General features: G+C 39.0%; 1 protein-coding gene across 1 annotated transcript in view; it reads right to left on the minus strand.

Annotated features, from left to right (window-relative positions):
* The window catches only part of SLC13A1 (solute carrier family 13 member 1), a gene marked incomplete at both ends in the record, with an annotated part of 72980 nt that overhangs the window by 34824 nt on the left and 20264 nt on the right, over positions 1-17892 (minus strand). The window contains 4 exons of the mRNA XM_080936155.1: positions 8360-8408; positions 8489-8546; positions 9175-9362; positions 11446-11582. Coding sequence (XP_080792281.1) covers positions 8360-8408; positions 8489-8546; positions 9175-9362; positions 11446-11582 — 432 coding nt within the window. The remainder of the gene's footprint in view (positions 1-8359; positions 8409-8488; positions 8547-9174; positions 9363-11445; positions 11583-17892) is intronic.

Raw genomic sequence — 17892 nt, forward strand, 5'->3', positions numbered from 1 at the left:
TTATAATGCCCATATACTCTGCAGAGTAGGGAGAAGGAAATGTCAAGTTAAGCAAAGGAAAAGTACAATGCATCCTGAGAATTTCTATCCTAAGCACTTCAAAGTATAAATTGTCATTACTTGTGTGTTAAGGGAAATATGGTAATATAATTGAAAATTCCTGAAGGCAGCTGCAACCCTGAATTCAGATCCCCCCCCCCCATAGAGATTTCAAGGAAAAATAGCATTTCAGTGTTTGGAAGTATGACACACGCAAGATTGGGTAAACAGTATGGAAAAGACCAGCAAACAAACCTGGCAAGAAAGTAACCCAGAAGGACATCAGAACTATAGCTATAGGACACACGTAATCATTAGTGAGCTTTTAGAAAGCTTTGAGATATTAGTATACAAAATGTGGTTATAAAAGATAATTTAAAATCCGATGAAGATAGAATGACATAGACAGGCATAGCTTAAGCCAGAACTGCTGAAGTAAACAAAAGAGATATCAGTACTTTTAGAAGACAGGGTTACTTAACGTGCTTAGTTGTAGGGAGAGGCAGATGTGAGTAGGATCAGTGGCATTCCAAACACTCTCTCTCTCTCTCTCTCTCTCTCTCTCTCTCTCTCTCTCTCTCTCTCTCTCTCTCTCTCTCTCTCTCTCACACACACACACACACACACACACACACGAACACACACACACATTTATACACATCTCTGAACTGACTGATAAGAAAAGATCACCTACAGGTAATGATACTTTGAGCTGTCTTCTCACAGAAAAATAAATGTCAGAAGGCAGGCAAAAATTAAAGTATGAGTGTCCACAACTACTTTTTTCAATTAGCTTTCTGTTAAACAAACAAGCAAGCAAAACTAGAGTCAACACCAAAACACCCTTCTCTGAAGTATAATCTAGTTCTAGACTTTACTAACTTTGTAACACCAATAAGATCAACTTCAAAGAAAAACTAAGGTTTAAAAATAGAAGAGAAAAAAATTAGAAATGACAAAATATGTAGCTGTAATAATAGTAAAATAAATAATAAATAACATTGTGTCCTTTTGCATCTATCCATAGTAAAGTGGAACTAGTTAGACATGAAATGGAAAAAATATGAATACTGCTAAGCTCAGGACGATCATAAGAAGTCCACTTGCCTTCTGCTTTCTTCTTTCTTGTCCCCACTAGCTACAGTATCGATAGAGGGAGAAAGTAGATCTTTCATGAAGCTGATACAGGAAAAATAGAAAGTAAAGGTCATTCTGGTTGAGGAAGCATCATTTTAGCCTATGTCAGTCTTCCCAAAACCCTTTGTATTTCGGATATTTGTTGAAGTGTTAAAACCCTAACCCTTACTAGCACCCACTGGGAAACCTAGAAGAGTTGTGTCATGTGAGACTGAGCAGTACTTGACTAGTACATTCATCACCTTGGTGACTGCATTTCACCCAGGCAAGGGACAGGGAAACCAGAAGGTGCTGACTTCTACAGAGCCTCTGTAGTATAAGCTAAAGTAACAATTTTGTAGTGAGTCTGGGGCCAGGTGTTCTAAATTGCTGTTGCCTTTCTTGGCAGAACTAATGAAATTTGTTCCTACTATTAAGAACTTTATTTATTACTATGTTTACCAGACTATGAATTTTTTGGCAAGTATTAAGTAGTGTTGTCTTCCAGAATTTAATTTTCAGCCATAAGAATTCTCACCCCCAGACTAAACAACACCTAATTAAAAGATTGATGCGCTTTGTTCAAGAATATTTTTTCCTAAACTTTTTCCCTTTGAGGAAAAAATGGGTTATATTAAATAAATGAAAACAGTTCTCTTTTCATAAAAATGTACTGATTTTTCAATTTTCTTCATCCAAAGATGCCTGAAGGTTTAGAGATTGAGAGAGAATAGAACTCTGAGCTGTCTCTTTGAATAATGCTAAGGCTTTTGGTGGAGGTAAAGAGCTGGGGGCTTCTTCCTTTGGCGACTACAATTTCATTTTCAGATGCCTAGAACTCATTTCTTAGGAAAGTCTTATAAGTGATGCTTGGCTTCCTACCTGTCACATGAGACATGCAAAATACAATCACCTATGAGTGAAAGAATTCTTTGGGATTGGCATTTGTTTTCTAGTTCCCTTTTCTAATAATATTGCAGGTGTGTCTAGAGAGCCAAGTGGTATTCCTGATCTACCCACTTAACCATAATTTTCATTGTTGGTGTCAGTAGGGTAGCTGTTAATTGCCCCATAGTTAGAGGAGAGCCTATCAGGGAAAATAATCCCTCTTGCTTAGTGTGCAGTATGGGAACGTGCCCATTAGATATGAGCACTATTAAATCAATTTTTGAGATCTGAGAGGCAAATGAATGTCCACCATCCTTAACTCCAGCCTATCATAATCATCCTTTCCAGCCATGCCAACCTGCTTCTCTATCTACAAGAGGACTTTGCAGTTCTTTAGCAAGAACTTTGCAGTTAACTTTGTCTCTCAAACATCTGTAGTGTTTTTCTAAGTCATCATACAAGGTCTTGTGTATCGTGGTGGCATGTTTAAACAAGCACACAGCAGAAACCACATAGTTTTTGTCTGTGTGAATTTGGGTCACCTTGTTTCACAATAAATTCTCCAAACCACCCATGTTTCTGAAAGTTTCATAGTGTACTTTTTCCTCGCACCATTATAAAATTCCATTTTGTGTGTGTGTGACACGTCATGATTTGTTGATCTGAGGAAAGCCCCAGTTCCTTAATGTCATGAACATAGTATCAATAAACCAGATTGCAGCTGTGCTGGCGTCTCTGTGGAATGATTCGGAGCCTTGTGTTTGTGCTCAGGAGTTGTCTAGCTGAGTCACATGGTACTTCATGCTTTAATACTTTGAGAAACCTTCAAACCAATGCCCATAACAGTCTTCCTAATCTGGATCCTCACCAGAGGTGAGGAAGGGTTTGTCTTTCTACAAATTCTCACATTTTATTATGAGATTTCTTGGTAGTATCCATTTTGAGATGAAGTATTACATCAAAGAAGTTTTAATTTTCAGGTGCCCGAACTCAGAGTTTTTAAAAATACTCATTGGCCATTTATACTTCTTTTGAAGAATGTTCATTCATCTGTTGATTTGAACAGTCCCTTTGTTTTCCAAACCATTATTTATCTTTCCATTCAAAGTTTTAATATGACTCACACTTTTATCTTTATCCCTTTATATAAGTGGTTTTAATGCAACTTATATACAGTATTAGTTATTTTAAATCAAGTGTAATTGATATTACTGAAATTATTCATTCGTTTAACAAATACTAACTAAATACTATCTCCATCTCCATCCCAGATACATAGTATAATGATAATATTATACCTATATGGATCTTACATTTTAGAAAAGGAAGCAGGTAAAATTGAAATAAACTAAAAATAAGCAAGTTATGTGTAGTGTATGAGGAAGTGATGTACTCTTTAGAGAATGAAGTGTGAGGATTTGGAATATGGGCATGGCTGCCACAATGAGAAGGACACAATAGACTGCTCGTTGGCATGGTAATATTGGACATGTGTTGAATTCACAGTTCTTGGTCAATTTGATATTATTGTAACAAATAGAGCATTTATTTGGGAGCAATTATAAATTTTCTTTTACTGGAGAACTGTTTATTTACTGCATAGTAAATTTTAGCTTTCTATCTTCTCTCTTTTTCTCTCTCTCCCTCCCTACTATGTGTGTATACGTGTGTGTGTGTGTGTGTGTGTGTGTGTGTGTGTGTGTGTGTGTGCTTTATGGTCTTTGAAAAATCAAGCTTCTGAAGGTTATCAATAATCTCATATGGGTTAATTTAATCCCATTATTTCAGGTTTAATATGATTTAGGATAATTCTTAATTTTGTACTATATAAATAATACCATATTAATTTTTATTAGATAACAACTTTAATTCTTTTGTAAAAATATGACAAAATTGTAAAAATTATGAAAAAAGCTAAAATTTCTTGTTTGTGACAAAAAATCTCACTCTGTGGCCCTGGTTTGCTTGCTCTGAGCTTATTATGTAGTGCAGGCTGGCTTCAGACTCATGGTGATTCTCCTGCCTTAGCTTCCCACGTGATGTCATTATAGGTGCAGATCACTCTGCACAGTATCAGCCTTTTCAAAAAAAAATCCTTGAAAAGTATTTTAAACACTCTTTTCCAAAGGAATGTAATATTTATATGTCAAACTATGCAGGGTTTATTTTAATCAATACAACACCCTATCTACTTCAAGAAGAATGCAGACAAACAAAACATTATGAACTCACATATGCTTTCTATTTTATGATTAGATAGGCTGGATCTAAATTCTTTCCTATAATCATTCAGTGTTAAATTGTCTAATGTAAGCCTGATAAACAGCTGCAGTTTCAGAGTTGTTATATGCACCATATAATCTGTTTATTCTTGAAATTTGTTTTTCAAGATTGCTAAGAATCTAAGTAATTTTAGACTTACAGGTTTAATTTGGTGTGCCTGTAAAAGCCAGGGAACTATGGGGGTTAATGGAAGAAGGGGGTGAGAAAAAAGTTTTAGGAAGAGAGACAGTGGAACATGTGAGGTAATGAAGGCAGAAAGTGGAATAATTGGGAGGGTGTGGATAAAGAGGACTGGGGGGATGGGAAGGCAGACAAGGGGTTGGGGAAGAAAAACTAACACGAAGAAGTTTTGAAAGAGCCACATGGAAACCTATTATTTTATAAGCTGTGTGTGTTTATATGTGTGTGTTCTCTCTCTCTCTCTCTCTCTCTCTCTCTCTCTCTCTCTCTCTCTCTCTCTCTCTGTGTGTGTGTGTGTGTGTGTGTGTAAATTGGAATTGGGGAACATGCATTACTTCTGCAGAGTACCCTAAGTTTCTTTCCCAACACCCAACAATGCTTACATTTGCCTGTCATGCCAACTCCAGGGGCTTTGACCTATATCCTGGTCTACTCAGGTCCCTGCATTTCTGTGTACATATCCATTTACAGAATATTAAAAATGCACATATACATAATCAAGCCTAATAAAATCAAGTTTAGAGTTATCCTATGTGGGGAGATAATGTTCTTCAAAACATAATAGGTTATCAAAGAACCCAGTGTCATGCGTGGCTCTCTTTGAGTTGTTGATTAGAGACATACCATAGACCTTCAAAATAGTACACTCTACAGTCACTGCTAATGGATACTCATCCGGATTTGAAGGTAAGACCCTATTTCTGAAGATACCACATACTTGGGGAACAGGGAAACCATTTGACTGACCTGAAAGCTTTCTCCCTACTGGCTAGCTTTCATAGTAATCAGAGGTGCTATTAAAGCTGGTGAAGGAAAAAAAATCAATCAACAGTCTTACACAAATGTGAATCCTGAGAGCTAAAGAAATGACCAAGTCTAACAAGGTTTGTCCATTAGATTAAAAGTTGTATGTATATTATGGGAATAACCAACCTTTTTTTTTTGATTGAACTTAAATCCTACTTCACAGGACATTATTGATGAGTTACATTCCAAACCAGCCAAGAAGCCATGGCTGGGCAGTTTGAAGAACCAATGATTATTATTTTGCTAAATGCACATAGTATCAAACTATCTTCTAAAGATCCATGGATGAGTCCTTCTCAGCCATCATCAAATAAGCTTGCTTTTGCAGTGGACACATGCGTGTATGTCTGTATGTGTGTGTGTGTGTGTGTGTGTATGTGTGTGTGTGTGTGTGTGTGTGTGTGTGTGTGTGCATGTGTGTTCGAGCATGACTTACAACTGGTCAAAAGGCAGAGCATACATTACTATAATATGATCATCTCTAAGTGTAATTTTTTAGTCACACTCTCTTTATTAAAGGCTCAGGGAACATTATGGAAGAGCCAGAGGTTTGAGAGAATGATTGCAAAACGGGTTTATGGATGTAACAGACCTACTGATTGAATTCACGAACTCACTCTAGCTGTAGCAGCTTATACAAGACCTACACAAGATCAAGCCATAATAATTCAAGTAATAATTCAAGAGGCAATGGAGAAGGCACTCCCAAGGCCTACACTGACCTGAAGACCTCTTGGAAGCTGACAACTGCTAGAAAGGGAAGGATTCCTCTAGGGAAGCCCCAGCTCCAGCAAGTGGGCCTACATTTGTGCTTATAGGCAGAGCTAATTGGATTCAGTGGTTTATTTTTAGAAGGGCAAGGGGTATGAAATGGTTAAGGAAACATGGGTAGGTTGGAGTTTGGGAATAATAGGGAGAAGAGGGACTCAATATGATCAAAACACCATATATACACATATGAAAACCTCAAAGAGAAAATAAAAATATTTCCTAAAAATATAAAGCAATGGCTTTTCCCCCCTAAAAACCTATTCTACAAAAAACAAACAAACAAACAAACAAACCAACCCCCTCCAAAAAAGCAAAAGCAATAAAACCTCTTGTAGCTGAATTTTAAAGTATTAGGGTCTAAAAGATTATAGAGAATCAGCACATAAAGTTTTGTTTCTCTCTTCTAAACTTAAGGTGTCAATTTTATTGCCTAGAGTATACGCCCAACTACCTTACCAATTTTTATGGCAAAGTTTTCTGCCGTCTGTGTTCCCCATCTCCCAACTACATCCAGTCTACCTTCACCTACTTTAGAACAGTGAAGATATTTTCTATCATTTTTTTCCTCATTCCCAGGGGCTGATTAATCAGAAAACTCAAGTCAGGTTCATCAAACTTAGCTTCCACAATGTTCCCAGAGAATGCATCCCAAAGCAGAATTTACCAGGCTACAGACCAGCTTTAAGGATTTTTACACAAGAGAACCTTCCAACATATCCAACTTACTGTGGGCTCGAAGAACCCTGAGCCTGGCTCAAGCATTGCACCTTTCTCAAACACCTGCACAGCCAAGGCATCCCAAAGGCTGTGAGCTTTGAAACGTTGAGATTTTGATAAATATAGTCTTTGACTAGGGCATCTTTTTCTACTCTCGCTCTTCATGTTCGCTCATTCCTTAATTGGCGAAGATAAATATTGAATTCCCACCATGTTTCAGACAATGGATATTCTGAGGTTAAAATCAGAATACAGTAGACCTGTTCTTACAGACATGGAATTTGCAACCTTCTTTTACAGATTCTCTTACAGTCTTCCCAGGCTCGATCACTCTAATACTCCTTCTTCATAATATGCCTGTACTATAATTGTGCTACTTTTTGGAAAGCTTGGCTTTGGGGGAAACTTGCAGCTTTTTGTATCTGTATATCATTGTTGTTCTGCAGTCCCTAGATTCTGAAATAATATACTAAAGGGTGGTCTGTTTATAACGTCTCTCCCTACAAGGCCCAGAACACACTGGATTGCAAATAAATTTGAACTTAAATTTTAGGCATGGTGCAGAAACCTAGTTTGCTAAAGAGATTTCCAAGGAAGTTATTGGCTATGTGAACATTTTTTGTACTTCCTGTTTAGACTTGCTACATTTCAGGAGTATATACAAAGTTTATTTTCCAATGTACACTTCTATAACACACCTGCCTCACTCAACTTTTTAATGTTTTATAAGAAATATTTTTATCCTCAAAGATAATGTTTTTACAAACATATGAATTTTTCATAAAAACCTTCAGGTAGACATGGCTAATGGTTTAAACCTTATCTTGCATTTACTTTCTCTTCCCAGAGAACTCATTCTTTCCTTGAAATTTCTGTGAATAATGTTCATTTTCCCATTGAGCTGCATGCTAACTTATTATACAGCCCAAAGAGAAAATCTATACCTTGTTCTCCTCCTATGAATGTCATGGTTACTGTAGAACTATTTCTAAGTAGTATTATTTTCAGCCGTTTTGAGAAATTCTGCTCCTGGTACAATGCATTGTAGTATTTTTATATTGATTTATTCTAAGGACATGCATTGTATGATGTGGTTTCCTAAGGTCCCCTTCCTCTCTTCAGTGTCTGGAACAGCTACAACTCTTTTGCCTGTATTTGACAGAAGCAACTCATGAATTCCACATGGAAATTTTACCGGCAGTGGGAACACTAAAATCGCACGCTGGCCTTTAAGCGTATGAAAAGGGGTGTTCTAAGTCTGTAACCTGAAGAAACAGGGATGATGCTGACAAAGACCCATGGAATGGGTCAACAAAATTTAGTGAGCACTAAAACAGTATTCTTTGAGCAAAACTGTGATTCTTTAAACTCAGCTGGCTAAAGGCTAATTAGAAGCAAGTTCTACATTTAGAATTCCACAATTCTAATAGAAGGAAAAAAATAATGATGTTAGTTTACAAAGCCTAAAAAATAATGATGTTAGTTTACAAATAGGTATGTATGCAGTTAGAGTATGACAATAATTCATGTACAAGTATTTAGGAAGAATCAAACGTACCTTTCCTGTCTCCGTCTTGCTTGACACTTTCCCTGTGTCATTACTGCTTCTGAAACATAAATTGACCCAGTTTGTAATTCCATTGAAATGTAATTTGGAACATCTTTATTAAATATCAATAGTCTTTACCCTAGAGCTGGTTTTGCTTTCTCTTTTCTCTCATTTGTTTCTTGTCCAATAACAGTTTCTGTAAAATATTAAATGAAAGAAAGGCCATTTAAATAAAGAGTTATCATTGGGTCTGCATATGTGCACACATGATGTGTATGTGTGCAAACATATATGTGTGTGCATACATTAGCAGATAGAAGCGTTATTTGAAATTAGAAAAAATAAACAAGTTCACCATCTATCAATATAACATCCTTCTTTTATGAGCACAATTCTCCTACAACACCAACCACTGCATCAGAGCAGTTCATCAGAGCAATGACACCAATGGTGGAGTTTGATGCTGTGTTGTACCCCAATCGGATGTAGGAATTAAATATCTATAACTGATGCAGGAAAACCATTCGTGAGAAAGGAGAAGAACCTGGATGTCTACTGATAAGGGCATGAGAGCATCCCATTGGACTGGCTGAAGGGTACAAAGTCATTCTTTTTATATGCCAGAGAATATATTGAACAATTAACTTAATGTAGAACATTGGTGGAATTCATTTGGATAGATACTGGGGACTACAAAGATGTCGAGGCTAAATGCATTCCCATGCATTATGCATTCTTAATTAAAGATATATCCCAGCATTATTGAATTTATGCCTACTACCCAAATGACTAGTCCCCACTGTGGCCATATCAATACATGATACCATCAACTTCCAGTCCATGGGCGGCAGATTCATTGAAATAAGTCATCTGAGTGGCCTCGGCCTCTGCTTCAGCACTGATGATCTGCTGCGCCACAGCCTCCACGATGGGCATCACCATGGCAGCAGTAGAGGTGTTGCTAAGCCACATAGATAAGAAGGCAGTGCTGCTCATGAACCCCAACGTCAGCCTGAAACGAGAGGGTCTTTAGTGTAGAGCTGTGCTGTCCAGCTCATGGAGCTCTCTATATTCAACACTAAGAAAGGTGTGCACATTGGCAATGATGTATTTCAGAACACAGAAGGTAGAGTTTCTCCCCTAATGGGGAGCTCCAAGTGTAGTTACACAGACAGGTAGGAAGCTATTAAGGTATGCATCCCCTTAAGGGTACAAGGAGAACATTCTTTACAAAATCAGACAAATACTTAAATTTATACCTAACTGCAAATTGGTATATAGCAAAACTGCTCACGGTGTTGTCCTAATACTTGAGTGTTTTTTTTTTTTTTTTTTTTTTTTTTTTTAATGAATGGCTACTTGTCTCTAGACCCAAGGAAGATGAAAGTGCCACCAATTAATGAGAATCCTTGCTTTTGTTTTGTCTTTTAGGCATTTTTTCTGTTGTATGTGCAGCACAAAGAACTAGGAAGAGGAATCATTTTATGAATCTTCCTCTCATTCATTCTCCTGGTTCAATATATAGTGGGTGGAGAAAATGGTCACAATCTCTTGCTAAAATGAGGTTTGAGAATTTTCTATAGATTCTATTATTTATGCTCTCCCAAACCTAGCATTCCTTCCTGTTGTCAAGAATTAGATTTATTACTTGTCTTTTCTTATAAATAGAGTAATTCATCCTTAAAATAACAAATCTAAGATTTGGGAACTTAAATCATTTCTATAAAATTTCATCATATTTTCGGGAGAGGGGGGTTGATCTGATAGGAGATGCCAAAAATTATTTAGATATTTCTATGAAGTGCTAATTACAAAATCTCCTTTTTAAAAAAATTCTATATAAAAATTCTTTACCATGTTTGCAACTTGGGTATGATGAATATTTTCTATGTGGGAAACATAAACATTTTAGAAATATATTTGAACAGAACTTACTCTTAATTTTAAGAATAAAAAGTATAACTATACTATAGCTAAAAACTAAGACTATACTAACATACTGTATAACTTTTCAATATTAAAAATATCAGCATCCTGTGAATCTTCTGGTGGAAATGCCTTATACCGAAGAGTCAAATAATGATGTAATGCACAGGAGCCGTGCCTCACAGTACTCTGCAGTTTCCTCTCTCCTGGAACAATCACGGGATGATGAAGGAAAAGATTCCTATGGTACCCAAGAAGAAAAGGCACGATTCCACTGTATTTATATGATCAATATATTTTAAAGGAATGTCTTTCTATGATAAAACCCTAAGTAACATATTTTTGTCATGTGTATTTTATGTGTTATATGTACATACAGAAATGTAAATGTACTAATACGCATAGTATTAGTATTTTAGCATAGAAATCTGCTCCACAGTGGTAAACACAGAGTCTCTTATGCCCTTGAAGAAATTATGCAACAGAAGTCAATTTTTTCATACTTTCCAAAGGATGATAAGAAGGGGGAAAAGCACCTAAGGCTTTAAAGGAAACATTATGCAAATTATTATGACACTGGAAATGTTCCTTAGCTGATGTTCATGTTTATAACAAGAGGTGGAGTAGAACCCAAATAGCCAATTAATTTAATGGAATGAAAAACATTCATTTCAGTGAAGGGGAATCAGTCAAACGAATAACTTCACATAGAGAAGAAAATTCCGAATCAATGGTTTCATTTTGCAACACTTGATTTGGAAAGAAAAATGTGTTCACCTTGAAAACTTTTCTGCACAGATTTGTGCTCTGTCAGTAATGCCTGTGTCTTTGGTCCAGAACATCCTCCCTGTTGATAAAGGGTGCTCTTGAATGAGGTTTGAATGTGTAATCAGCCAAATAAACAAGATGAGGCTGAAATCTACTGTGAAGTATATCAATCTCCTGTGCTGGGGTTCAAGGCTCTCTCATCTGTGACTCCAATGGTGTGTTAATGTTGAGAGCCTGGCGTGCATTTCTTCCACTCTGCCCTGCAGTGAGAGGCTGTTTTCCTCATACCCCTCAAGCACACTTTACATCACCTTCAGAATTTCATAGGTACCCTGGTGCCCAAGGCATCTCCTGCGTTACTTAGATTTTGCTGGGCACAGTACCACATACTTAATACTCACCAGGCCGGATTCACCCCCACCATCATCACCATCCTCAGGGCAATCCTCTTGTGCAAATTCCATTTTTCTATTGATGTTGCTAAACAGATGACTCCAATCAGCAGAAGGTGAAAGTCTTTGAAGTAAGCAGAGGCTACCTGAAATTACAATGAAGCCCATGATTACTTGTCTTAGTTGGGGATGATGAACAACGATGCTCTTGGGCTGTTCACTACTAACTGACCTGCAAGTGTGCAATTGTCTACTGTGTCAAAAGGTATGTGGATGTGTCTGAATACACACTGTCTATAGTTTTGCCCAGAAACAGCACGATTTTAAAGGAGTGCCAATGACTGAAATGTCACGCGATTCCACATCAGTCCCCACGTTTTCAGGTCTTCACCAACCCGAACTCACAACTTTATCACTACCTGTTTTCTGATAACCATAGTCCTCCTTCATATTTGGATTATTTCATCTTCAAACTTGCCTATTAGTAAACAAATGTCCTTACCAAACACCTTAGTCCTCCTTCATATTTGCATTATTTCATCTTCAAACTTGCCTATTAGTAAATAAATGTCCTTACCAAACACCTGCCATTTAAATCGTTTTTATTGATCATCACACAGAGAGGAACACAATCACTTTCAGCAACTATTAACCCGGTAATTCCAGAGTTTCCAACATGTTTAATTCAAATCTCCCGACTCTGGAAGAATCGTTAGAATCTCAACATGTAAAATTCTGGATTTCTCTCCCACCAGCCTTCACAAAACCTTTATATGATAATTTATCTTCTATTTTTCAAAAAGTGGTCTAGCATTCTTCCTATTTTCAGAATGTCTTTAATTTCCATAGATTTACTCATAATTTGTAAGAGAAAACATTTCATGCCACCAGTATTTACAACTGACATTAGGGAAGTATTTATAAAATCAAATCGCAAAGCTATGCTGAACACAGGAGATTGTGAGAAAATCCTATTTTTTCAAACCCTAGTAATATATCAGCGGAGGGCTAGAGCAAAACTATTCTCTTGCCATTAAAGAAAGAGAGAGAAAAAATGGATTCTGATGAAGGTTTTTGCCATTTTAAATCACAATAGGTTAATGAACGTTCACAGAAACTGATCATATCTTTTTTTAAAATTTATGTCTGCCACTTTATATATTGTTTTTATTTATGTGAAACAAATATTTATGGGTGTTTTTCCCCCTAAACATGAATCATTCAAGTAAAATAAACTCAACTACAGAACGTGAGTAAGTGGATGTATGCAGAACAACCCATGAACAAAGGCTGGGGAGGAGGAGGGCACAGTGCACATAGAACATGGGAACAGCTGCAGTGGTTCACCTGCCCGGACGGCGAGCGCAGGACCCCTTCCTGATAATGCCTGCCCAACATCTGAGAGAGAGAGAGAGAGAGAGAGAGAGAGAGAGAGAGAGAGAGAGAGAGAGAGAGAGAGAGAGAGACAACACAGAGACAGACACAGAGACAGACACAGAGACACAGAGACACAGAGACACAGACAGAGAGAGAGAGATCAAAATCACACAAGCTTTCAAACCACTGAGCCAAAACCACCATCCTTAATCAATTACAGGGGGTTCGTTTCATTTTATTTGTAATGATAATAGAATTCAGAAGTTTCTTAGAAAACCAACCAGAAACCGCCCTCCACTCTGTTTGCTGAAGACCCCAGGACTACAAAGTTTGGGATACCGGAGCTTCTGGTGGAGAATGGGAAGCCCAGCCCATGAGCAATTAGACAAGAGCAGGGTTCATAGGGGAGGTTGGGAGCAACTCCATGTCATACATGCGTGTAGAACATGGCTGTGTAGAAAGGGGAACAGGGGGCGGTCAGACAGATGCAGACACCCACAGCCAAACAGTGGATGGAGCTAGGGGACTCTGGGGGAAGAATAAGAGAATGATTGTGGCCCGAAGGGGACAGGAACTCCACAGGAAGACCAACAGAGTCAACTAACCTGGATCCCTGGGGTTCTCAGAGACTGAACCACCAACCAAAGATAATACACGGGCTGTACACAAGCCTCCCGCACACATGTAGCAGGTGTGCAGTTTGGTCTCCATGTGGGTCCCTAACTACTGGAACAGGGGCTGTCCTAAAACGTGTTGCCTGTATGTGGCGTATGTTCTGGCTGGGCTGCCTCGTCTGGCCTCAGTGGGAGAGGAAGTACCTAGCCCTGCAGAGACTAAGTTCCAGTGTGGGGAGATACAGGATCGGGGCATTGACCCAGAGGAGAAGGTGAGGGGAGTTTGGGGAAGAATTACGGGAGGGAGTGACAAGAGGAAGTGAGCAGGATGTAAAGTGAACAAATAAAAAATAAAATAAGAGATCTCTTTCCTTATGCTTTCACAACGTTCAATATCAAAGTGAAGAACAACAGGCTCATTGATTTTCCCTCAGCCCTGTAGCCAAGGCTCCACTGGACTTTTCAACCCCTCCTGAGTCAAACGGACTGGAGGGAAATGTCTATCCCTCTGTGAATCTCGAGCTTTTCTTAGTTTTAGCTGCTTCGTGTTCGTTTCTTCTCTTTAGGTATTTTGTTAAAGCACGAATGCAATGTCTTTCCACGGGATCCAAAGTGATGCTCTTTAACACAATAAACAATGGTCGCCATGTGCTGGGCTAACAATTCCGAGGGACTACACTGAGACTAAGCTGACTGTACTCCCGCTGCTTATTGTTGCTATGGATTAGATCCCGACAAAGCATTCATTCCTGAGGCAAATAAGCCACTGAATCGTGCACGGTCCTCATCAAAGGAATCCACCCAAATATTGTCCTGCACCTCAGAGTAATGGAAAAGAAAGGTTTCCCAGAGGAAACGTCTCCTTTGTTTCCCAGCTCGTCAAGGCTTCATACGTCTTCCTTAGGAGAGGTAATGGACTGTTCTCCTGGACCGTCTTGTATTTTCACCTGGAAATTCTTTTCTGACACAAGCCCCTGTGCCCACTTTCACTCCTTTTGGACGCTCCACACACCGCACACCTCGTTTCAGGATCTCCCTGTGAAAGGCTCCTCCTCTGCTTTCCTCGGCCTTTCCTTCCCTGCATGCATCAGGCTCTCCCTCTCGCCTGACTTCTCTTCCTCCTGGTTTTTGCTTGCACGAGCTGACTTTAGACATAAAACGGCGCTCATCATCAATTACAATTTAGTTTCGTCCTCATCTTGTTCATCCATCTTTTCCTTGTGGAAGTCAGCCATCTTTTTCTCAAAGTCATCCTGGCACTTGGACCTTTTGGGGGACTAGGTGTCTCAGAAGGGGGCTTCTCGGTGTCCATTTTGGAAGCAAATGGATCAGATTTCATTTTTGACATCAGCACCAGAGAAGCCCTCTTTCCTGCAGCTTCTCTTTATCAGTATTTGTTTGTTTCTGCTTTTTGTCCTTCCCATTCTCCATCTTCAGCTCTTCCAGACACCTTTTTGTGTATGATGCTCCTCTCAAAGCAGCACTCTCCTCTTTCTGAGATGAATCACATGCAGAGCCGGTGGCTGGTGGACTCTTACACACAGGGCTCTTTTTGGATGGACTCAAAGACCCAGAGCCATGGTTAAACTGACCTTGGTGTGTTTGACTGAAATCTAACACCACCTAACATAGATGAGGTCATCTGGGATGTATTAGAAAGTGGAGGACTGGGGTTTGGCACAGTGCTAGAGCGTGGTGACCTTCGCCTAACCACCACAGACTGGAGGGGGATTTTAAGAACAGCTTCTCTCCAGGGGTCTCAGGTCAGAAACTGAGGCTCCTGGTGTGGGACCGGTGCTATAGGCAGAGGCATCTGGCCATGGCGTTGGGCTCTTAGACCCTCTTATAGCTTGAGAAGTGCTTTCAGAGAGTATTTACTCCTTAGCCTCTTATCTCTGGCTATCACCAGAGAAGGCGGCTATCCTTGGAAGAGGACCTTTTCTCTTTTGTAGACTTGTGCCTAGACACCTCAACTCTGCTGTGGTCGGAGGATGAACGGGAGGATGAGGAGTGTCTTGACCTGTCAGGGGAATAATTTATCAGAGTTCCTAGAATGGCTTCTGGACCGTGGTGAAGGGAAACTTTGTGGTACAATTTCCCCCTAATAAATCAACATTTCAAGAAACCAGTCACTGGGCGGGAAGGAGGCAGGACTTCTGGGTTGGAGATAGGGAAAGGGAGCTCAGGAGGAAGAATTTCCTTTTAGACTGTGGAGAGCAAGTTAGGCAGATGCAATGTTGTTTCCAGAGGCTGTTGTTTCCAACCGGCCTGTCTGCTGGTGCCTAGCCAGCGATAGCAGGGGATGTTCTTTAATATTTCACTCCACAGACCTTCTCTTTGAGATTTCCTATCCAGAACAGCCCCCACCCAGGGCTTTATGTTCGCTGGTAATTCTGCCAATTGGAAGAGCAGTTTACACAATGGAGTACTACTCAGCTATCAGAAACAATGACTTTATGAAATTCTTAAGAAAATGGATGCATCTAGAGAATATCATCCTGAGTGAGATAACCCAGTCACAAAAGAACAGACATAATATGCAGTCACTGATAATTGGATACTAACCCCAGAAAGCTCTGAACACCCCAGAAACAACTTGCAGACTATATGAAGCTCAAGAAAAAACAAAGGCCAAAAAAAAAAAAAAAAGAAAGAAAGAAAGAAAAGAAGAGAAAATGAAAAACCATTATGCTTAATCTTTACACACCAAGAAAACTGACAATTTCCAGGTTACATCTTGTTTTACATGTACTTTATGCTCATTGTAACTAGTAAGATTTTAATGCACACTATCAAACCTTTAAATAAAATCAACTACTGACAAAAATGTATTCATATACTTTTATGCAAAAATGCTTAAAATCTGTACATTTATCTTTGTTTTTTTTTTAAATAAAGTTGTTCAATTTAAAAAAAAAAAAAAAGGAAGAGCAGTTTCCTTATCCACCTCAGTTATACTGGCTCCATGAATAAAAGTCTCGGTTTCTCCCACAGAAATAATAGCCTCTGCTGTTACATCAGAAATCTTGATTCTGATATACTCGGAGGTGATTCCCTTCTCTGTTATGATTTTATGAGCTGCAGTATGTGATCCGGAATGAGACCTAGAACTCGGCCTGCGCTTCCTTGAACAAGAGACAGATGGACTTTGGGATTGAGACTGAAATGAATGAGACCCAGGTCTGGATGTAGATCTTGAGTGAGAAGCATGAGACCCAGACTTGGATTTGTTTCTAACATCTTGGAAGAGATTACAGCCCAAAGGTCCATTATTGCTAGAAACGCCCGGCAAACGTTCTGCATTAGAGGCTGGAGAGGTGCCGGTTCATTTGTTAAGAGCTTGTGTCGTCAATTGTGGGAACACATGTTCTTATTCTTGCCACCTGGACTGGCAAGCCAGAGCGATCACAGCAGTTTCTAAATGGCACAACCTGGTCGAATCTCACGCCACACTCATTCCCCCACCCCCATTACATCTTTTTAAGAATGAAAACAATCAAGTGCTTCACAACACAAAGAAATGACAGCCACCTGAGGAGCTGCAGATGCTCTCATCTGAGACAAAGGGGATGTCTGACAGCTTTCCCCACCTCCAACCCTGTGAATTTCTTCAGTGATGAAACATCTGGAATTTCTAAGTGGGTCCTGCTGTCGTTCTGACCTGCCTCTTTTCTTTGCATATCTAGAAACTGCTTACTTAGCCCCATGCCCCAGTCTCAGGCCTGACAGCTATCCTGTGGTTTCAGCAACTGATGTTTTTAAATCATCAGAAGTCTTGGCACAAACAATGAACTCTGTAAATAAAACTGAATAAAAGAGCAAGTAAACGATTATTTCTGAGCTCCTGCCTTCCACATGTCTTTATTCAGTCCTAACCCTTTCAGCCACCCAGCTCTGCGCCATTACTTGCTGAAACTGTTTTAGTATATTGATTTTCTACTGTGTCTATTGATGTAAACACCTGTCTTTCTTCAGTAGTTTCTTCCTTGCTCTTTGAGACATTTTTTTGGGCCTCCTTTGAAATATTTTTAATGTGTTCTCACAACTCTATATACACTGGAAAGTTTCATGTGAGCTCTTCTTGTTTTATACATTTGATGGCAAACTGACTAACACGCACACTCTCTAACACAGTAGGGATCAACCACACACTTCACACTTGCTGAGTGAGTGGTGACCTCAACATTCTTTGTATTCTGACAGAGACGTCCGAGTTCTAGGACAAAAATTCAACAGACATTTCCACTTCCCACAAACATCTAAAATGTAGTCATTCAAAATAACAGACACCTGTCCAACTCAAATAGCCTTCAAACGCTCTTCCTCCTGTTCTCTAGTTTCTCTTTAGTTTCTTTTAGTCATGACAAAACCAGTGTATGTTGTGCTGACTTTTTTCACTTCATCGGGCTAGATAACTGTGAAGATGGCACAGATTAGTTAAAAAAAAAGTAGTTATGAACTTAGC

This window comes from Micromys minutus (assembly GCF_963924665.1).
Source record: "Micromys minutus genome assembly, chromosome: 23".
In the NCBI taxonomy this organism is placed as follows: Eukaryota; Metazoa; Chordata; class Mammalia; order Rodentia; family Muridae; genus Micromys; species Micromys minutus.